At 40.7% G+C, this 23,856-nt stretch overlaps 1 protein-coding gene across 2 annotated transcripts in view; it reads right to left on the reverse strand.

The window, feature by feature from the left end:
* nr5a2 (nuclear receptor subfamily 5, group A, member 2) overlaps positions 1 to 23,856 on the reverse strand; it is a 348,147-nt gene that overhangs the window by 57,628 nt on the left and 266,663 nt on the right. For both annotated transcript variants that reach the window (XM_087990806.1, XM_043699748.2), the window contains 2 exons: positions 20,188 to 20,307; positions 6,488 to 6,635 (listed from right to left, as the gene is read on the reverse strand). In XM_087990806.1, coding sequence (XP_087846932.1) covers positions 6,488 to 6,635; positions 20,188 to 20,307 — 268 coding nt within the window. The remainder of the gene's footprint in view (positions 1 to 6,487; positions 6,636 to 20,187; positions 20,308 to 23,856) is intronic.

Genomic DNA, 23,856 nt, shown 5'->3' on the forward strand with positions numbered 1-23,856 from the left:
AACTCTCCATCCATTGCTCATAGGGAAGCAGGTTAAGGTGCCCGTACAGATAGCTGAATGAATAGTCTTCATAGAATCATAGAATCCCTACAGTGTGGAAACAGGCCTTTCGGCCCAACCAAGTCTACACCGACCCTCCGAAGAGTAACGCACCCAGACCCATTCCCCTACCTTCACTAAATTCCCCCCGACTAATGCACCGAACCTACATATCCCTGAAAATTATGGGCAATTTTGCATGGCCAATTCACCTAACCTTTGGATTGTGGAAGAAAACCAGAACACCGGGAGGGAACCCACTCAGACCTGGGGAGAATGTGCAAACTCCACACAGACAGTCACCCGAGGTTGGAATGGAACCCAGGTCCCTGGTGCTGTGAGGCAGCAGTGCTAACCACTGAGTCACTGCGCTGCCCATTTTTCTGGATCTGCTTTGAGTATAAGTCCCAGACATGAAGGGACATAGTCAGTGAATCAGTCTGTCACCCAAGTAAATATTTATCCCAACGGATAGTTTGTCTATGACAAAGAATTAACTAAATTTACACAAGTGTCACAGAGCGCAGAGGGTGGTGGGTGCCTGGAACGCATTGCCAGTGGAAGTGGTAGGGGCGGGAATGATAGCATCATTTATGATGTATCTAGATGTATGAATGGGCAGGGAGCAAAAGGATACATATCCTTAGAAAATTGGCGGCAGGTTTAGATAGAGAATCTGGATCGGCACAGGCTTGGAGGGCCTGTTCCTATGGTGGAATGTTCTATATGGCTCAGAATCTTAAAGCACTGAACAATTGATTGATGGGGGCAGTTAACCATGACTGATAATTCTGTCTCTTCAGAGAATTTTGGGAAGAATCTGCATCACCTGACTAACTGTAAGTGCCAGAGTATTGGTGTTCTCTGCTGGCTTCCTAAAGGCCAGTCATGCTTATTAGACTTCCCAATACTCAACTTCTACTTGCAGCCCTATTTTCACACAGCAGTCCCCTTCATGGAGATTTATCTTGCGCTACCTCAACTTTGACTGAAATGATCATTGGCTAAGTGTCTATGTGATGTAATTAGTGCCATGTTTCAATTAACCAACCGGCAGCCTATAAAAATTGAATGAGCAAATTTCTGCACTGCTGTCCCATAAGGACTACCCCTTAAGGGGGAGAAAGGTCCCCAACCAGTTAACAAAACATATCACCTTTTCTCCTTGCAAACATTTCTCCTGTAGAATTAGTCTTTGCAAAGCAATATTATACATAGGGCTGACTTCAGAATACCAACAAAGTGCAACCTTGCTTGGCCATCTCACAACTACAGATATAATGGATAGTAGGAATTAGCAAATAATCAAGGTCCAACTAATATGAGGGACACATTGTTCAGTCATGTAGGGGACCTGAAGAATTAGAGTCACAGAGTTGAATAGCATGAAAATGGAACCTTTGTTCCATCTTGTCCATGCTGACCAGACATCCTAAATTAATCTAGCCTCACTTGCCAGCATCTAATCCATATCCATCTAAACATTTCCTATTCGCATACCCATCCAGATGCCTTTTAAGTGTTATAACTGAACCAGCCTCCACGACTGTCTCTTACAGCTCATTCCATTCACATACCACCCCTTACATGGGAATGTTGCCCCTTAGGTCCCTTTTAAATTTTTCCCCTCTCACCTTAAACCTATTCCCTGTGGTTGCGGACTCCCCTACCCTGGAAAAAAAGCTCCTTGGTTATCGATACCTCTCATGATTTTATGAACTTCTACATTGTCACACCTCAGCATCTGATGCTCCATGGAAAACAGCCCCAGCCTATTCAGCTTCTCCCCTTAGATCAAATCCTCTAACCCTGGCAACATCCTTGTAAATTGCAAATTTAACAAAATCTTTCCTTGCAAGATTTGCAAGTTTAACAAAATCTTTCCTATAACAGTGAGATCAGAATTGAACGTCGTATTCCAGAATTAGTTACATACTTTTCAAATTGTTTTGAGTTAACTGCATAGTTAATTATTGAAAAAGTGGCAAGTTGCAAGAACAGTTGAGAACAGAAGTGAGTCAAACAGTCAGGGCAGGCAGGGACAAGGTAGGACTAATAAATTAAACTACATTTATTTCAATGCAAGGGGCCTAACAGAGAAGTCAGATGAACTCAGGACATGGTTAGGAACATGGGACTGGGATATCATAGCAATTACAAAAACATGGCTCAGGGATGGACAGGATTGGCAGCTTAATGTTCCAGGATACTAATGCTACAGGAAGGAAAGAAAGGGAGGCAGGAGATGAGGGGGAATGGCCTTTTTGATGAGGGATAGCATTACAGCTGTACTGAGGGAGGATATTCCCGGAAATACATCCAGGGAAGTTATTTGGGTGGAACTGAGAAAAAAGAAAGGGATGATCACCTTATTGGAATTGTATTATAGACCCCCTAATAGTCAGAGGGAAATTGAGAAACAAACTTGTAAGGAGATCTCAGCTATCTGTAAGAATAATAGGGTAGTTATGGTAGGGGATTTTAACTTTTCAAACATCGACTGGGACTGCCACAGTGTTAAAGGTTTAGATGGAGAGGAATTTCTTAAGTGCGTACAAGACAATTTTCTGATTCAGTATGTGGATGTACCAAGGTGCAAAACTCTTGGGAAATAAGGCAGGGCAGGTGACTGAGGTGTCAGTGGGGGAGCACTTTGGAGCCAGCAACCATAATCCTATTAGTTTTAAAATAGTGATGGAAAAGGATAGACCAGATCTAAAAGTTGAAGTTCTAAATTGGAGAAAGGCCTTTTTTGACGGTATTAGGCAAGAACTTTCGAAAGCTGATAGGAGGCAGATGTTCGCAGGTAAAGGGAAGGCTGGAAAATGGGAAGCCTTCAGAAATGAGATAACAAGAATCCAGAGAAAGTATATTCCTGTCAGGGTGAAAGGGAAGGCTGGTAGGTATAGGGAATGCTGGATGACTAAAGAAATTGAGGGTTTGGTTAAGAAAAAGAGGGAAGCATATGTCAGGTATAGACAGGGTAGATCGAGTGAATCCTTATAAGAGTACAAAGGAAGTAGGAGTATACTTAACAGGGAAATCAGGAGGGCAAAAAGGGGACATGAGATAGCTTTGGCAAGTAGAATTAAGGAGAATCCAAAGGGTTTTAACAAATATATTAAGGACAAAAGGGTAACTAGGGAGAGAATAGGGTCCCTCAAAGATCAGCAAGGCGGCCTTTGTGTGGAGCCACAGAAAATGGAGGAGATACTAAATGAATATTTTCCATCAGTATTTACTGTGGAAAAGGATATGGAAGATATAGACTGTAGGGAAATAGATGGTGACATCTTGCAAAATGTCCAGATTACAGAGGAGGAAGTGCTGGATGTCTTGAAACGGTTAAAGGTAGATAAATCCCCAGGACCTGATCGGGTGTACCCGAGAACTCTGTGGGAAGCTAGAGAAGTGATTGCTGGGCCTCTTGCTGAGATATTTGTATCATCGATAGTCACAGGTGAGGTGCTGGAAAACTGGAGGTTGGCAAACGTGGTGCCACTGTTTAAGAAGGGTGATAAGGACAAGCCAGGGAACTATAGAAGTAACAAAGAAGATTGATGAGGTCAAAGCAGTAGATGTGATCTATTTGGACTTCAGTAAGGCGTTCGACAAGATTCCCCATGGGAGACCAATTAGCAAGGTTAGATCTCACAGAGGAGAAAGTGAGGTCTGCAGATGCTGGAGATCAAAGTTGAAACTTTATTGCTGGAACAGCACAGCAGGTCAGGCAGCATCCAGGTAACAGGAGATTCGACGTTTCGGGCACAGGCCCTTCTTCAGGAAGAAGGGCCTGTGCCCGAAACGTTAGATCTCACAGAATACAGGGAGAACTAGCCATTTGGATACAGAACTGGCTCAAATGTAGAAGACAGAGGGTGGTGGTGGTGGGTTGTTTTTCAGACTGGAGGCCTGTGACCAGTGGAGTGCCTCAAGGATCGGTGCTGGGTCCTCTACTTTTTGTCATTTACATAAATGATTTGGATGCAAGCATAAGAGCTACAGTTAGTAAGTTTGCAGATGACACCAAAATTGGAGGTGTAGTGGACAGCGAAGAGGGTTACCTCAGATTACAACAGGATCTGGACCAGATGGGCCAATGGGCTGAGAAGTGGCAGATGGAGTTTAATTCAGATAAATGCAAGCTGCTACATGTTTGGAAAGCAAATCTTAGCAGGACTTATACACTTAATGGTAAGGTCCTAGGGAGTGTTGCTGAACAAAGAGACCTTGGAGTGCAGGTTCATAGCTCCTTGAAAGTGGAATCGAAGGTAGATAGGATAGTGAAGAAGGCATTTGGTATGCTTTCCTTTATTGGTCAGACTATTGAATACAGCAGCTGGGAGGTCACGTTGCGGCTGTACAGAACATTGGTTAGGCCACGGTTTGAATATTGCGTGCAATTCTGGTCTCCTTCCTATCGGAAAGATGTGAAACTTGAAAGGGTTCAGAAATGATTTACAAGGATGTTGCTGGGGTTGGAGGATTTGAGCTATAGGGAGAGGCTGAACAGGCTGGGGCTGCTTTCCCTGGAGCATCAGAGGCTGAAGGGTGACCTTATAGAGGTTTACAAAATTATGAGAGGCATGGATAGGATAAATAGTCAAAGTCTTTTACCTGCGTTTGAGGAGTCCAGAACTAGAGGGCATAGGTTTAGGGTGAGAGGGGAAAGATATAAAAGAGACCTAAAGGGCAACTTTTTCACGCAGAGGGTGGTACATGCATGGAATGAGCTGCCAGAGGATGTGGTGGAGGCTGGTATAATTGCAACAATTAAGAGGCATTTGGATGGGTATATGAATAGGAAGGGTTTGGAGGGATATGGGCCTGGTGCTGGCACGTGGGACTAGATTGGGTTGGGATATCTGGTAGGCATGAACAGGTTGGACCGAAGGGTCTGTTTCCATGCTGTACATCTCTATGACTCTATAACCATGCGTAAATGGGGGCAAGGATCTAAGGAGATGATGACAACTGGAAAAGAGTGCTGAAGGAAAATGATGAAGCAGTATCAGAATAAGTGAAAGGAATGCTATTAATAAAGAATGGAGGATATTTGCATATGTCTTTCCTCAAACCCTGTTTAATTTTAAATCTTTTGCTGGTTTTCAACCAAGCACTCCTGCTCCTTCTGATACATTAAAAAGAAAGAGGCATATGTTACATCATGCTCTTCAATGACTTGGTTTGCTGGTTACTGCTGCGATAGAATAGGTGGGCTGCTCACTGCACCCAATTCACTGCTAAAAAAAAAAAATCACATGAGGATCCTTTCAGGTATCAGAGGGTTTCAACTGGTATATACAATTTGGATGTTCACTTGTTTCGTAACCACCTACTTTGAGAACCCAGGCAATCTAACAATGGGCATAGTAATGGGAAGCAATGTGGCACTATCATACAGTGTTATCCATTAGGGGAGAGGCTTCAAAATCTCTCCTTGGGAGGGGAAACTGAAATCATTGTGAAATCTAGCAATGTCTGATGCCCAGCATTGTGGAGGAAGCAACATTTTTAAATCTATCGATTACATAGATCTATATATTGATATTATTTTGCATACTTGTAAATATATTGTACTGATTTTGTTATTTTCAAGGTGATGAATGTGACTGTATTACTGTCAATAAATCATTTGTTAAACTCGCATTGGTGTCATTGAACCATCAAATCACTAAAAATATCTTTATGGATCTAACTATGTTATCGTACTCACATTCTGCCATCAATAGCTATCATCATTATCAAAAAGTGATGTGGAGAAAATACAGCTCAACAATTGCCATGTGTGGTATATGGAATTTTCACATGGGAAACAAAATAATAATGGCTAAGTCACATACTTTTACACACAGTGTCCAGGTTTCACTTACACAAGTTTAATATGAATGAACGTGCATCCGCGTGTAAAATAAACAGCTGATTCAGAGTGTCCACACACACAACATACATCTCTCATGTAACTCGACTGGGGACTTTTCATTCTTAAAATTTTTAACATCACCTTGGCAACTCAGTAAGATTTCTGGCTGGTAACAACTCAGGCATTTCTCTGAATATAAGCATTTGCTAAAATATTCGTGGGAAAAAAGTGACTGACATATTTATATTTTCCCAAATAGATGTGCATTGATTCGGTTATATCTCAATGGAGGATCCATATTCAGTTCTCATTTCTCTTGAAAGGGAAGCTATAAATTCCTGTTCCCCAATCATTTCAAAGATTACTCTGTTTTCTTCATAAGAGTACCATCTTGCAGATTTTGTCGATGTGTAGGTCCACGCTTTTTTCCCCTCCGCCTATGATTGACACAGCAGTTATTTCCATAACTGCCCATAAATTTTTAACTTCAGAGCCAACTCATTTTGTTGTTCTAGCTCAGGGAGTCCAGCTAACAGGCAGAGTGAAATAACATTAGGTTGAATGCCAGAAGAATAAGACCCTTACCTAGACTGAAGAGCACCAGGAACTTGAGACACACAAACTCTCGCTGATCAAGCTGCAATGAGCGAAGTTTCAGCACAAGCTCCTGAGCGTGACTCATGAGATTATTGAGAGTGCTCCCTGCCTGTGAGGCGATTACAGAAAAATCCACCTGGAAAACACAGAAAACAAACTGATCTTTAAAATTTACAATTCACCACACCAGTTTTATTCCAAGGAATCATCTTTGTGTTCGCTGCTTCAATTTCAGATGTGACCACACTGAAAATGAAATGCGGTTTAATCTCTCAGCTAGGCGATAAGTGCTTACTCGCGAGTTTTGTGGTTTAACAATGGAGCACAGATTAATAAAGGATACAGACCAAAGCCATTTTATGTGGTATGATGGTTTCCCACAACCCTTATTTAATCCTAGCAATCAGACATCAAGTGCACAGCACTTGTTTAAGAAGAACCTCATTAGGAACTAGTGTTTTCTAAGAGGAATTCCAAATTACCTTCCTCTCGTTAATGTTGAACTTAGACCTTTAATCTTAATTGTGAAGTATCATGACAATATTCAGGTAGGTGACGTCTCAAAGTATACAGTGAGATGTTATCACGTGGAATCTGACCACAGGGCTCTTTAACTCCCTGAGCTGTGCTGTAGGTCCTTATAGACTTGTCCGCCTGCCAGCAGCTTTCAGGTGCACTTAATATTTGCAGTGGTAGCAGATTTGTCTGTGAGGCAAGTCCATATCTGCCACTCACTCCGAGCCGACTATATTAAATTTTTATATTTATTGACAATTCATTACCATAATTGACTGCAGTATGTTCAGTGGTGAATGGAACATTGCTGCCTCTTAAGCAAGCAAGCCAGTCCCTGGAGCAGGATTTGCAATTAAAAACAAGGCAGACTGGAATTTTTTATTGGGTAAATATGATGAGTAGAATCTTTAGTTTTAACTGCAAGCCTGGAGAATTTCAGAGGCAGGCCAACTTTTCTTTTCCCCCTGCAATGGATCAGTATAAATAATGATGTCAGTGAAACCAGCACCCAAAGGCGTCAATCAAATTACAGCAATTTAATTGTATCGAAAACTATGTTAATGATGCTACCAACATGTGTCAGGACAGAGTAGGCGTCCCAATCGATTCATTTGTATATAATTTCAGGGAACCTGCTGTGGATCTGACTATTTGCGGTGTGGTCGTGTTAAGTATGAACAACGTCATGCAATCTGACAGTGGGAAGCCTGACTTGCTAATGGGGTAATGCTCAATGAGCTAACTCAAACGATTAGATGAAAGGACCATAACCTGTGCCTTTTATATTTAGTTATTGGTTTAAGCGCTGCAATATATACTATGTTACCCAGACACAAGACTTTTCATAATTATGTCTGACACTCTCTCATATCGCCGATAAGCAATTGATAGTAAGAATGTGGAACTCACTACCACACGGAGCGAGTGAGGAGGACACCGCAGGTGTATTTAGGGGCAAGATGTCAGGAATAGAAGGTAGTGGTCACAGGCTGAGGTGAAGTAAGATAGGAAGGCATGTGTGTGGAGAATAAGCGACAGCTAGAGAGCACAGATTGAAAGTTATCAGTCTTCTCCTTAAGATGATGAAGGTTCTGTTATTTTCTCTCAGATGGCCATTCATATTTGGATTCACATCCCCAGAAAGGTTGGGTCGATGAATATATTAAAGGCTGCGTTTGACCGATTTTTGATCGTCAAAGATTACAGGGGGTGCCGGCGAAGGTCCCAATCAGACCAGCCATGATCTTATTGACTGGTCAAGCAGGCTCTGGGGAGGGGAGTGGGGGAAATGGACTAATGCTGCTCTTATTTCAAATGTTCTTATAAGCATTGGCATAGACCTGTTAGGCTTAATGATCTGTTTCTATATTGTCATTTCTATGTAACTCTACGTTAATGTCCTTAGTGAGCAAAGGGTGGAAGGGCAAAATGATTTAACCAAAGCCAGTATTATGCACAGTTAAGCAATGTAAGACATTGATGCTGTTTGCCAAAGGAAGTATATGGTTGTCTGAAAAATTGTTTCACTGTAAACATTTCCATGTTAAGTGAGATTGTCAATGTTACTGCAGCAGCAGTTATTTTCCTGAGATGGTAAGGGCAAGGAGATAAATGAAATGAATTCTTGCCCCAATGTGTCACCCAGGAACAACTCCCCTGCTTATCCTGTTGGTAGCTCCTGCTTGGTCTGGAGAGATCAATTCAGTGATAAAGGATAGAATCACTTGAATGGGGAGGAGTTGTGATTTCAATCAATGTGAAAAACTTTAAATAAACCTCATTCAGGCATTGTTTCCATATATAGCTCAGGAAGGACAACAGCCATGTTTTGGTCTCTCTGTGTAAAGGAAGTTCATTTTGAATCACTCTGACCAGCAAAGCTAATGATAAATCTAAGCATCCATTTCTAACACTAGGACGATATAGGAATTCAGACCCTAAGAACTAACCATCAGATGCTCTTGGAAATATTTCTGATATATGGGACAGACAGAGTGAAAATTACTTTAACTTTGGGTAGTATTTATGCCATCCCAGCAAAATAAAATAGTTTCAAATGTGTCGTAGAATCTTCCACTAGGCAACGTCTGACTATATGCTGGAGGGAAAAGGCTTACAGGGAAAAGGGGGTGGTGTGGCACAAAGTGAATTACCCCTTCAGGCTCCTTCTGTTCAAAGGCAGCTAAGATTTGGGATGACATGGTGGCTCAGTGGTTAGCACTGCTGCCTCACAGTACCAGGGACTTGGGTTCAATTCCACTGTCAGGTTAATGTGTGGACTTTGCATATTCTCCCTGTATCTGCCTGGGTTTCCTCACAGTGCTCTGGTTTCCTCCCACAGTCCAAAGGTGTGCAGGTTAGTTGGACTGGCTGTGCTAAATTGCAAATAGTGTCCAGGAATGGGTGGATTAGTCATGAGGAATACAGGATTATAGAGAAAGGGACTGGATTGGGTGGGGTGATCTTCGGAGATGTGGACTTGATGGATCAAATGGGCTGCTTCCACATGGTAGAGATTCTATGAAATCTGTACAGCTGAAACACTTAACACAGCAATGATTCAATTCTTCTTCTGTCCTATTTCATGCTGAGAAAAAGCTGCATGTAATCCTCCTCACCATCACATACACCATCTGCTGGGCAGTATGCTTCGTAAGTAAGTTGTTGTATTTGAGCATCTATTTTACCACAAAGCTTTAATAATAGGTTTAAAATGCCTCTGGTATTTTCCTTCATTATGTTTTGAGTTATGTTTTTAGAAGTATTATGTACAAAATACTGCTACACGTCAAAACAAGATGTTACACTAACATCAGTTTGAAGTGTTTGAAACAGTAGGAGAATAATGTTACATTAACAAGCTTTTCCTAATAAACTAACTTTGTCAGGAGATGCTTGTTGAAGCCTGTCATTTTAATAGAGTGTAAAATAATAGAAGATAATGAACTGTTTGGCATCCAGCTTTTCCCCAATGACACTGCAACACCAGATGTTCATTAATCAAAGTATGCAAATACCAGAGAAATGTAACACTTGTAATCTGGCAGACAACAAAGAGCCAGCCCTTGTTGTTACCCAACATGAATGTAAATCGAACACTAATGGTTGGAAGAGGGAGGCTTACTTGGGGAAAACTTTTGGGAAAAGCTGCAACTTGCTGTTGACTGAAATGCCTCTCCGGCAGCTAGAAATATAATTCTGGACAACTTTACAGCAACGTAACTTCTGCATGTCCATGTATACACAACAGCATAATTCAAATGATCATATAATCCCAAAGAGGATGTTCAGGTGAGTTTATACTTGAGATTTCCATTATGTAGTTAAGAGTGAGCTGGACTTTGCATCACATCAAAACTTATAGATTTCATAAGACTTGAGAAAATGTGGTTTGGCTATTTGCTTCAATGTTGATTGTCAGGAGTAAATTGTTGGCCTCATTTTGCTCCACCAACTTCATCTAAACTCCTACATTTGAAATAGCAAGACTAACAATTACAGGAATTGTTGGGAAATTTTCGAAGGGTGAGCTAACTGTGCATTATAGGATTTAGTTACCCTTCAACTCATAAATATGTACACCAAAAGCATATATTATCAGTCCAGAGCAGATGTGTCAATGCAGTGAGATATGTAAGATCAGAAATATTTCCATTTGCACAAGGATTTGTAGCCAGCTTCCGCTGGTAATTCACCCTAAATCAGACTGAGCTACTTCCTGCGTGAATGACATTTGGTGCAACTTGAGTTTCTGCTGTCTTGTGCACAGGCTTAAAAGACATTAAGCTGCAGGTCAGCCCTGCCTCAGACTGACTGAACCACCTCGCTGATTATCCACAAATTGCACTCCTTTGTGGGGGACTTTGAGGAAGTTTTAAAAATTAAGCTCTGCTTCTTGGGGCTGAAGAGGGGCTAAATAGGATTGAAATATAAACCAGGCACAGAGATTGTGGTTTCAATCTGCAATACAGGCAGCTCGATAGCTTTGTGCTGCCTGCTGTTCTCCATACTTGTAGCGTGTGGCTAACACTAACTGGATGCTATTTCTTCTCTGGATGCTTCAGCAGGGGGACATTATTGTGAGTGAATAGCTCACAGCCTGCAAACTGTTTAAATCTCACTAGCATTTCTGATACAGGAACTACATGATAGTTAGCAGAGGCACCTTTGTGTGATAAGTCTGTTCAGGGAATGTTGATTAATGGCACAACAAATGAGAGAGCGGCTTCTAAGGTTTTCAGATGGTGTGCTGCAGGCTAAGGTAAAGCAGGAGCAGAGTACTCACAGAGGGCTGGAGCATCCCACACAATCAACAGACAGTCAGGCTAGATAGCCAAGACAGTCAAAGCCAGGAGTCAAGCCCCAAGGACTTGGACGCAATTTTGGAAAAGGTTAAATGACCTCGCAGACTGATCAAGGTTAGTGAATGCATCTTCAAATTTCAAATCCCAAATCCCATTAGCTGCACCACAGGCCTGCCTGTACTGTTCATTGTACCTCACTCCCATAACTCACCTGCCCATTAGCCTCTAAGTCAGGAGTCATACCTCACTCATGTTCCTTGTCCATCACATGGTCAGTTACAGCTGCAAGCCTCGCACCTTCAGCCTGCATACACTGCTCAGCCATGACAACCAGCTTATCTAAACACATGGAACCACTCTCATGGACACACTTCCCTGACTCTCACAGTACAAGGCAGCTCACAACCAGAGGCAGCAGGAGATGCCTGTATCAGGTATGACGAAACTGCATGTCCTAACCACTCGTGGTGGAGATGACACTGAGACTGTGGCCAGTGATGGAGCTGAAATCACTGAAGATGACATGATGGTTGTACCGAACCTTCCTTCTCATAACTCACTCCCTGCTCCCCCATCTCACATTTGTTTTCTGATTTACAAAAGCACGAACCACTCAATTTCCTTGTCATCATGCCTTTCTCCTACTGAATATACAAGAACTCCAAACTCGCCAGGATGTGGAGGACCACAGTGAGAAATGACAGTGACGTTGGAAACACAGCATCATCACTTGATTTCACACTCAACTCAGACACTGACACTGCACAGAATAGAAAGTCAAGTATAAAGACAGGATGCGTGTGTGGTGGGCACGGAGCATGAGGGCAGAGGGCAAGGGTAGCAACCATACCAGTTGCCTGGAGGGGAAGGAGTAACTCAAAGGAGCACTTTGATGGGATAGACTACAAGGGAAGGCTGGTGAATATGCACAGTGAGCAGTTTGCTACATTGACAGCTCTGCCAGGTAGCTGTGGCCTAACGTTGAGTACTATGGGAGAATCCAGTACCAACTCTACACACAGCTTGCCTACTCTCCTGCCAAGAAGGGAAGTGTGGCCAACTCTATGAAGACATTTGCAGATCCAACAATGGTGCAGTACCTGAGGCTAATGTTGAAGCCTCCAGTGCAGCACAAGTTGAAGTCAACCCATGTCGGTCTGAAAATTCATATTGAAAGCATAGAAGCTCAGCTCACTACTGTGCACACTCAAACTGCTGCCACTATCAGTTTAAATTACAGCAAACATACAGATTGCAGGGTTATACAGCATTCCAGTCATCTATTCTGGTTATGAAGTTTGCTAAGGTGCTACCTCGTGAGACTGGCCATTGCTCCACGAGCATAAAGTCTACTTTCATCTCTCAGGAAGACAGTGTTCATCCTTCAACTCCTGCCACTCCACCATGCTGTACCCAGCCATCCAGTCAAGACCCCTGCCTTCTGTGGTGAAATGGCACAGTCTAAAGTTGGCTCTTCCAGACTCAAGGTTTCTCCTGCAAGTCCATTGGCAGTGTCCCTAACTAGAAGTCAGCAGCTGTTCACCAACCACATCGCACAGCTCTGCACAGGAGAGGCATGCTAAAGGCAGGTGAAGAAAAGTATGCAGTCAGATGATTTATTGACTTTTGTATAACTCACAGTTTGCACCTGGATTACTTCAGCACTCACTCTTGGCCCAAGTATTCAAAAATATATAGGAAGGATGTTGTGAAACTTGAAAGGGTTCAGACACGATTTACAAGGATGTTGCCAGAGTTGGAGGGCTTGAGCTACAGGGAGAGACTGAATAGGCTGGGGCTGTTTTCTCTGGAGTGTTGGTAGCTAAGCACTGACATTGTAGAGGGGCATGGCTAGGATAAATAGACATGGTCCTTTTTCACGCAGAGGGTGGAGTGTGTATGGAATGAGCTGCCAGAGGAAGTGGTGGAGGCTGGTACAATTACAACACTTAAAAAGATATCTGGATGAGTATATGAATAGGAAAGGTTTAGAGCAATATGGGCCAAGTACTGGCAATTGGGACTGGGGGATTAGGTTGGGATATCTGGTCAACGTGGACGTGGTGGACTGAAGGGTTTTTTACGTGCTGTACAACTCTATGACTTTATATGTCAATAATTCAAACTTGCTTTACCTTTGAATGGATTCCAAGTGAAAAGCCATCTAATGAAACACCATTCTCATTGTGTTTGAAATGTTATACAGCAATGAACAGCAGTCTCTTACGTTCCTGTGTTTTACAAAGTCAGATCCACTTCAGCAGGGAATTTGTTTAGCAATTCAACAAAGAGGTTCTTCTTTGTACAAGACCCTAATTACCAAACCTAAATATCTGTGTGTCCGGGGACTAATGACAGCCAAAGCAATTCCTACCTTCATCCAATATCTTGCACGTTGACATATTCTTAATTTCTCTTTCATATAAATACCTAGAAGTGTTGTGCAAGAACCTATCGGATAGAAATCAGGATTGGTTTTGTTCGTCGTTCTTAGCCATTCTTTTATGGAGTTAGTTAAAACAATCTTCGGTCGCAATATGGAATTATGGTGGTATGATTATGATGAATCATAAACACTAGCATTGGAGATTTGGTGCACCCCTTGGTGCACTTGGTGGCAGAGGGGATCTATGCTCAATGGAGACAATGCCATGTTCCCAATCTCCACTATCATTAAGCCTGTAAAATGAAGGCCCATTGATGGCATTCCTGTCCCACCATCAATTGAGGCCTTAAAGGTTGGCATTTGAAAGCCTGATCCTGCCACCCCTGAGTTTAACCCAGATCTTGGTTTTCAATGTGCTGGGTTATTTGTAGCTGCTGGGTCCCTTGTTCAAAGGCACTTTGAACTAACCGAGGAATCTGGATGTGGAGCAGCATCTGCTGAGAACCAGCCTCCCCTCCACCTCCATGACTCCCACCTCAAGAACAACCCTCCTCCCTTGATGACTCTGCTGGGGCCTGGGATACAGGAATGATCCTGAGCATGGGGTGGTTGTTGTACTGGCAGCAGCCACTGCCTTGCTGGTGGCACTATTATTCAATAGAGCTTCTAAATTGGCCGGCAGCTTGAAATGGGCGGGACTTCTGTCTTGGGATCCTTAATCCAGGGGATAGGTCTGGCACAGGGGATAGGTGTGGTCTCACTTAAATGCATGAGTGACAGTTAATGGAGGGTGGCACTATTCCAAAAAAAGGAAGTGTAGGGCTCTCCATTTGGCAAGGGAAACACCCATACTTTCCAGTATATACCACTTCTTGTGTCTCTCCCATCCACCATAATGGCTGATATCAGATATTAACTGAGGTGAAGGGTCAACGCTGGGAATTTAATTGATATACTAAAGGTGCAGTTATGTATTTGAAGAATCTGGAATTTTTAAGTCTATTTATTTTTGAGATGTGACATTTCTAGCAAGGCTATCATTTATTATTCATCCTAACCGTACCACCATCTTCTTGAACCTCTGGAACATCCACAACATTGAGAAGTAGGGAGTTTCAGGATTTTGCATTTCCAAGTCAGAACAGGTATGGCTTTGAAGGGATGTTTGCTTTTTTAAAAGAACACTGCTTTGGGTGAAAGAACTTTGCTAATTCATTAGAGGATAAAATATTTCGGTTCAACTTCCACCTGCTTCAGAGATGAGTAATTAGCAACTCTGAACAGGTTGACGAGAAAATATCGAAAATATCATTGATTAGCAGCAACGTAAAGTGGCTAATGAAAGTATGCACACTCTGTTAGGGGAATAAACCCTTTAGATACATTTTAATTACAAGTTAACTTTAAAGTTGTGCTGACTTTTATTTATGATGGTCATTAAAACTCCAAAACAACTTTATCTGTTTGAAAACAGTGAATTTAATCTGTTATCCTGCAACATATTAAGACTGAAACTTCAAAGCTTTTAAAACCTTTAGGCTTTTCTGAAGAGGCATCAAAGCATTAGGTCTTAATTATAAATAGCCTGCTGTTAGGATACCAATCAAAACACAAACAATAGTCTGCAAGTAGATAATGCAATAAGACAAAAAATTGTTAATCCTTTTCTTTAGCCTTTGGCTGCTTTCCTTATGTCACACACGATATATCAAACCTACCATGTTATGCACAGACTTGATAACGAACAAAAGCCTGCAGAAAATATAGCACCAGTGATGCAGAGAACTTCTTCAAGAACTATTGATTAAGTAACAAAGGAACATAGGTCTCACGGTCAGTAAGTTAAGCTACCGCATCTTTTAATTACTTTAAAGTGTAGTGTGCTAGTCACATTTTGATAGCTGATGTTTTATGTTCTGTGCACATGGGGGACTGACTTGTAGGAGTTTGGTCACAATAACCATTACAGCTTGACAGCAATACATTTTTGAGCTCAAGATAAACCTATAGTACTTGTGAGTATTTTTATGGGTTAAGTTTCACATTAGATATCTGCATGGTGTGATTTGAGTCCTCACACAATTGACCTCTACTTAATGCTCCCACGTTCTGTGGTCAGTGAGACTACAGGGGCGAAATCCACGTGAAACCATGAACAGTCACACTAGGAAAGTAAATTTATAAAATAGATTGGAAATCCCATTTTGTAATGGTTAATTTTTTATGTCGCATAAGCACAGAGAACAAATGGTTTCATACAGCACTGCTCCTTTAGAAAGACACAGGTCCAGCAGACTTGAATGGTAACATTAAGGAAAAGGGTATAAAGACTTTACGAAATTTAGTTTTGCCAGTGTACACAATACTCCATTATCATTACTTAGAAGGAGAAGGTAGCTAGTGTAGCACAGTAGTTTCTGCTTTGACATTTGTCATAATAGCAGTATTGGACTGAATGTTTTTTTTGGCTAAGTGTGAGGTGCATTAAGCTTTTTTGGAGGGATTCTCTCCACAAGGCTTGGCGAGATTTCTTATCAAATGCTGTCTCATTATCTATGTACCCTGCCTCTATAGTATTCCACAGTCCAATAACAGCACTGGAGAGAATTCATTTGACCAGAAGAAAAACAATAGTAGAAGACCACTTTACGAAGCCAGTAAGTGAGCAGTTGAAGCCGGAAAACCAACAGGGAGCAGCACTCACCAGAGCAGCAGAGGTGAAATCAATATTCCAGAAGAGAACCTTCAACTCAAAGCCAGTAAGTGATGCAGGGAAAACACTGTGAGCTAGCAAAACAGGTATCAGCTAACCAGAATAGAAAGGGACAGAGATCTTAAAGAAGGTAATATGAAAGTAATTGGGAGCTCCTGAGGATAAGAGGGATACCATTTCACAAGAACAATGGCCGGGAAGGAAAAATGCAGTGCAAGTTTCCCTTTTGTAATGAGCAACGTCACTGTTGGAAGGAGGCTCCATGAGGCAAGGCGACAGAAGACGGGGCAAAGGCTAAAGACATAATTTATACTGAGGCCTCAGTATCACAAAAGTTGTGGAATTTATTTAAGGGGACAAAATGTTGCAAAGGGATATGCAGTTCACAATCAACACTCTTCACTTTTGATCCTGCATGCATGTCTTGGCTTCAACAACCTTGCCATAGTGGAAAGAATTTGACTGTTTCCTGAGAACACCCAATTCAGAAACCAACAGCTGCCAACCAACCTGCAAAGCTATAGCCAGCATAAGGCTTCATTGGGCTTCTCAGGCTCATAGAAGATGCCAAAAAAATCTATTGATATTACCGAGCTTATGTTGGCACATGAGAACTGTTTCATATTATCAACAAGCAAGGATGCCTGCACCTTTACAAGACCAGTGAATGTTTTCCATTCCTATTATCACTGCAGAACTTACCACCCATTGTCTATTACAACAGAATTGTCAGTGCCAGTTTCAAAAGGTAATGGTGAGTGAGAAACAAGCTTCTAGCAAAATAGCTGGCCATGTGAAAATGTCCAGTTCACCAGAAATCAACGAGGATGAACAAAGTCATCCAACCCAATTATCAAGCTTAAATACAAATCCTTTTGCATTCAGATGTTTTGACAGATTGGCTATAAAGACTTGCCTGAACAAAATAAAGATGAGCTGCACAGAAACTCCATGGAAGTCAAACTAATATTCACAATTTAAAAGCAGAGTTAAAACAAATAAATTGCCTGGTCTGAACAATGAAGACACTGTGAAAAAGAGGATACCTTTTCAAATCAAAAAGAAATTATGTTTTCTAGAAACCAGAACACTACACGAACAAAAAAGCACTTGCTTCATGAGAGTAGCTGTCTTCTACAGTGGACATTCATGAGATTTAAAGTTCTCAAGATTATTTCATGAGGCAACTATTTGAGTCAACAGGGAAGGGTTTACCTGTGAAAGGAAATCAGGAGATTAAAGGTCATCTAAGTTGATAAGCTAAACAAAGGGCCAAACAGAAATGAATGATATCCTGCATGATGCACACCAAGAAATAAAAGATCTTCCAATGGAGAAGTGATCTACAGACGTCGAGATTCAAGGTCACTATCCTCAAGTTCTATCAAGTCAGAAGTGCATGCTTCCTGGAAGAACTCTGTAACACCTACAATTGTGAATTCAGGGCTTTGAGGGGAGAGAGGGTTGTGGTAAATATAAAAGTAATTATAGACTGAAAGTACAATAGAGAAAAAAGCTTTTTTTAGATTACATTACAGTGTGGAAACAGGCCCTTCGGCCCAACAAGTCCACACCGACCCGCCACCCACCCATACCCCTAACCTAACACTATGGGCAATTTAGTATGGCCAATTCACCTGACCTGCACATCTTTGGACTGTGGGAGGAAACCTGAGCACCCGGAGGAAACCCACGCAGACACGGGGAGAACGTGCAAACTCCACACAGTCAGTCGCCTGAGGCGGGAATTGAACCCCTGACTCTGGCGCTGTGAGGCAGCAGTGCTAACCACTGGGCCACCGTGCCGCTTGTGGGGAGAGGTTGTGTAAGAAGAGTTAATGCTGAGTTGCATTGGTTCTACCCAACCTGATGTCACAAAGTCTTGGATAGAAAATCAATTAATCTTCTCTGAGGTGCCAATGGAGACAGACTGACATACACTGCTCCCAATCATTGTCATTATGACAAACTAGTTAGTGTCATTATGTCATTTCTTCCAGGCAATGAACTGCACTGTGTTATGTAATGTGAGAATCTCCTTTTGTTCAGATTTTCAAATAGTTTAATCTTTGATAATTAGAAAGGCACTGAGTCTGAGCATTGAAAAGAGGTTCAGTGGCAGTGAACAACTCTGACCACAAGTTCCTAGCAGTTAGTATCCATAGCCTATTACAATATCCTTTGCTGTGCCCCAGATTAGCTGACTGCATGTCCAGCTAGCTTTGCCTATGGCACTTGAAGTTCTGCCCCACAACCCTTATTTAAACTTGCCTTTCTGACCAAGTTTTTTTTAAAACCATCATTCCTGCCATCCCCTTACTTGGGAAAAGATCCATTTGTTTATGAATTATGCTTCTATGAAGCATCTTGGGTCATTTATCTACCTTGACGGTGCTCTATAAATCTCAGCTATGTTGATGAAATGTTACAGAGAATGCATTTTGCATGTAGCTAATTTAAAATGACAGGATGGCTGAAGCACCCTGGCTTTGTGATTACCTCTTTACAGTTGTTCATTTATCTCCATCACACCGTTGGGTCCTTAACTTGGCCAAACAATTTCTACTGCTCATATTGTCAGCAGAGAAGCAGGACAGAGGAAATGAACAATGATCAGCAATAATTACTATTAACGTAGGTGAAAGAAGAATGCATCATTTATTGGAGAATTTAAAATTCATGGCAGGTTCATTGGAATTTGAAGAACCATTAAAATTTCCAGCAAAACCCGAGAGCTAGAGGGAGGTCTTCAACTGCAATGCTTAAGAGTAATATCAAATTCTTGTTTTTTTTTTAAAATGAAGTAACAAAAATGGAACTTCAATTAAAAGTTAACATTTTTAGCAGAAATCTCAGTGCTAGATTCTGAAACAATATAACATAAGCCACAGTTTAAAAGGAAATTTATACAACTTCATATCTTCAACTAAAACAATCATTCACAGAACATCAAATCACATAATGAATCTGTTCATTACACTTCTAAAAGGCTGACTGGTTTATAACTCATTCCTAATAAAATAAATACAATAAAATTTTCATTTATTAAAGCTATCCAAAACTCATCATTTTCAGGATGGGCATCATTAGAAAGATCAACATTTATTGTCTAATATTCATTTCCTGAGATGGGAATTATGGTCCAGTTTCTTCAAACATTGGGAGCAGTTTGAGACAACTGAGTAGACAGTAAGATCATGTGGGAAGGCAGTTAAAATCTACTTCACAAAGATAGGACTGGAGTCACAAATAGGCCAGTCGAGTGAGCACGATATGTTTGCTTCTCTAAAGAACACTGGCATACTGGTTACGTTTTTATAACAATGCAAATGCCTTCTGGCCAATTTGATATATTGGTAAGTTGTTTTTTATTTCCAAACATTTAAAAATTGAATTCAGATTCTCAAAATGGCATTAAAGAATCTTTCCTCTGGAGTACATTGGTCCAGTAATTTAAGCATTACCATCCCTGCTGGAAAGGGTTAAAATTGAATGGGTTCTTGCCAACAAAAAAAAAATTAGGATTACATGATGGTGAATAATTATATTCTGGGAGATATTGATTTTAGCTTTCTCTACCACAGTGTCCAAAACAAATATTGGACACGTCCTCCTACTTGTTCAAAATGTATATCCAGCATGTTTGGAGGAAAGCAAAATTGAATCATAGTGTATTCTCTAAGTCAAATATTATAAAAGGGTCAGACAATGATAATTGTTCCCTACACTTTCTATGCAGTCAAGCAAGCCTCTGGAATGATGCACTCACCTGTTGCCCAGTAACAAGGAGGATTGCACCCTCTTTCCAATGTGCCACTTGCCTATAAATGTGATCCAAAATTAAGAGCTCACTCCAGCAGTTCTGAAGAAGTTTCATTTGGTCATCAACCTGCCAAACACAAAAATACGCTCGGTCAGTGCTCAACTCTTAAAACATTTAACCTACAGTGACAGAGATGCTGTTCCAATAGCATCAGCATCTCCCCAGCTGTAAGAACACTGATACAGGTACACAGACAAATTCAAACTCTGAAAAGAGTACACACTCTCTTAGTATTAAATTGAATTGAAAGGAAAAGCACTACCCTGGAATGAACAACTTTGAAAATTAATTAAATATCTGAATAAAATAGTTTCTGCCCCAAAAGAGAAATGAAAATATTCTGTAATAACATGGCATCAATAGTTTTGGGTATGTTTTAATAACTGTGCCATCCTCATCTTAAGTTTTTCAGTGTAAAATTAATAACTGCAGTGTGTAACTCACAACAGCTGACAGATGATCAATACTGAAATATATATAAACGTGTTGGTGGCTATTGAGTTCAAATGCAATTGAGAGAGAGTACAGTTTCAGCTTTTCAGGGTCTTGTGTATTACAATCAGTGTCCATCATGATATGATGGAGACTTCATGCAAATGAATGAGTCATTCTCAGAAAAGAACAACTGCTTTATGTTCATAAGGTCAGCTGGCATTTAAGATAAAAAAGCCACTGTGCAAAAGATCCATGTACGAGTGGTCAACTCCTTTAGTCTGTTGCCCATTCTGCTCTACATTTGGTGACATCCTCTCCACTGTTATAGATTCCTTGCCAGTGCAACTCAGTTCCTTTCCTTCCACACGTTGTCAGTTTGTTTCAACATGGTATATAATCAGTACAACGAAATATAGCATTGAGGTATAGATCTGCCTGACGAGGGAATTCATTCTCAGAAATAAAGCAGAAATTCAATATTTTTAGCATATTATTCCCAAACAACAAATAGCCATTGGGCATTTATACTGCATTCATTTTAAATAAAATATATCTATAAATACTTAATTTCTTGAGATTAGGCTGTGGAGGACTCAAGCAACTCTATCATTTCAGATCACAAGTATCTATATGTATTGGAGAAGTATATCAAACTTTAACAAATAGTGAGTTACCTTGAAGGCTACAAGAAAGAATTTGGAATATTTGCCCTATTTTTTCCTTGAAATTGTCACTTGTCAATAATATCACAATTTTAAAAATGTCTTTTTCTGATTTTACATGTAGCTTTCTGTGTCTCTCTGAAGGTGAGAAATAAACAAACTGGCTAATTCATGTGTCAACTTTAAGACAGCTGTTTTTCCACTGTTAAAATGGATTACATCAGAGGAATTGGGAGATGAATGTCTATCCAGGTGATAGAAACACTGAATGTTAATTACTGAACATTGTCAAATTGCTTATATTTCCATCAATGGCTAGTTTAACTATTGTATTAGTGGATCTTACAAACAAGATTGTTGCAGTTTGTTTGTGTGTTGAATGTACGTACACTTTTTTATCTGATAGCTCAGAAACCGTCCTCTTCCTGTGAAACACTGCTCATTGGATAGACATTTCGTAGGAATATTTCATAGTGGGTTATTAATGGTTGATGATGCCTGTCTTTCTTTCTTTCTACCAGCCAAACGAAGAGAGAGATTCAACTGTAAGTAAAGTATTCATTCCGAGTTGGCCAAAGATAACAAAGCACTTCCTGAGAATTAATTTCTCAATAAAGCATTTCCTCCAGAATGTATAACTCAAAGTACTAAAGTTGCTAAAGGAAGTTGCTAAAGTCTTCTTAGTTTTGTTTTCTGGGAGGTGGATTGTGAGTTGGGTAGATATTATAATTTAGCTAATTTCTCTTAATCTTGCTTGCATTAATCTAACCTTTTAATATGGTCCACTACTGTCAGTCCAAGACTTTTAATCTGTTGGTCTGTTCTCTTCTGACCATCAGTGAAGTCAGAAATGTATTATTTTTAATACAGAGTTTGTTAGGAAAAAAACTTCATTGTTCACTCTTGTGATGTGCTATCGGTGAATATTGCTCTTAAATATTGTTCTTCAGTTCATTAGTAGCTGATGCTTTCCAATTAAAGCACATGTTTGTATTAAGCAACAAAGAAATATTAGCAGGAGTAAGCCTTAACCATTGCACATTGAATTTAATAATACATTTATTACATCTTATTAATTAACAGCTTTGGGAGGCCAGCCACCCTTCCCCCATCCATAATACGATTGCCCCAGATTAGTGGCCCACCCGTCCTGGAAGCCAATTCAATGTGATTTTCCCATTCAGGAATCTAGTCACCTTTCCTGGCCACTGTGGAAGGAGTTGATCAGGGCGGTAGTGGGTTGAGGCTCCTAAGTGGCTATTAATTAACCACTTTTAGGAGCATAGTGGCTGGCGAGTCGAGAAGGTCCCCAATGGATGTTCTCATCCAGCACTTTGTGTCTGAGGTGGTACAAACAGCAAGAATTCCAATCCAGGGTCCACATGCCCAATTTCTTTTCCCTTCCTGTCACCTCTCTCACCACCTTCAGGGAGGGGAAAATAACAACAGCAATTGCTGGAGAAACTCAGTAGGTCTGGTAGCCTCCGTGGGAAGCTGAGTTCATGTTTCGGGTCCAATGACTTCCCACAGATGATGCCAGACCTGCTGAGTTTCTCCAGCTATTTGTTTTTTTTTGTTTCAGATCTCTAACATCCACCAGATGTTAGCATCACCAATCAGTTGCCAAACCAACTCAGTTAACTGACTCGCTTTGCCTTGAAGTGTACCATATTCTATTGGTATTTCATTATAGAGTCAACAAAATGCTAAATGTACTGATCTAACATTTTTTCACAAATCTGCATTCTTTCAGTTCAATACCTTAAACTTGGACTTCCAATGTTTCTTGTCAAGAATGGTCAAAATTCCACGAAGTAATTTAGTAAAATGTAATAATGTGCAGTTCAAATTTTGATAATTACAATAATTAAACTTGACTTTATAGTCTAGTTGCCAAGATCACTTCTTTTGTGTTTCATCAAAGGTATGGAACAAACATTAATTGTTTCATTATAATTGATTGCTGGAGACTAACACTTTGTGATTTTGCATTCCCAACATTGTTGTACTTCAAAATCTGCCGAAAATACTATGGCTGGTCAAAGAAAGGATGGATCAGAAAAGCCCACTGAAACCATTGATCCAATTCTCTGCAGAAAATCACCATGTGCATCTGCCAGGTCAGTTGAGTTTTATCTGATTGACAATAGGATGGTATTCTATTGTCAATATATTCTGCAATCAACATTCCTTTAAATTAAGAGAACACGATGTAAGCAATTCGTAAGATGGTGCCAAATAAATGAGCAAGCTCCACTCTTTACTTAATGGCTGAGTCCTGATTGGAATCATCTACAGGTCCACTGTGTGGTATTGGGATATTTCAAATAGCTGGCCCACTGGAGAAAGATTAACATGTAAGTAGGGGAGGGCAGAGGAAGTGATCTGGAGTGAGATCTGGGCAAGAATCATGAGGTCTAACATTTGAAAAGTATTAATAATCCCCCTGACCACAACAAAAATTACTTTCATACCTAAAACTGTTCTAACATGCCATTTGTTCACAGCTGATGCTAAA

This window comes from Chiloscyllium plagiosum, unplaced genomic scaffold (assembly GCF_037043375.1).
Source record: "Chiloscyllium plagiosum isolate Xiang-an unplaced genomic scaffold, Cpla_swu_hap1 HiC_scaffold_9, whole genome shotgun sequence".
Classification (NCBI taxonomy): domain Eukaryota; kingdom Metazoa; phylum Chordata; class Chondrichthyes; order Orectolobiformes; family Hemiscylliidae; genus Chiloscyllium; species Chiloscyllium plagiosum.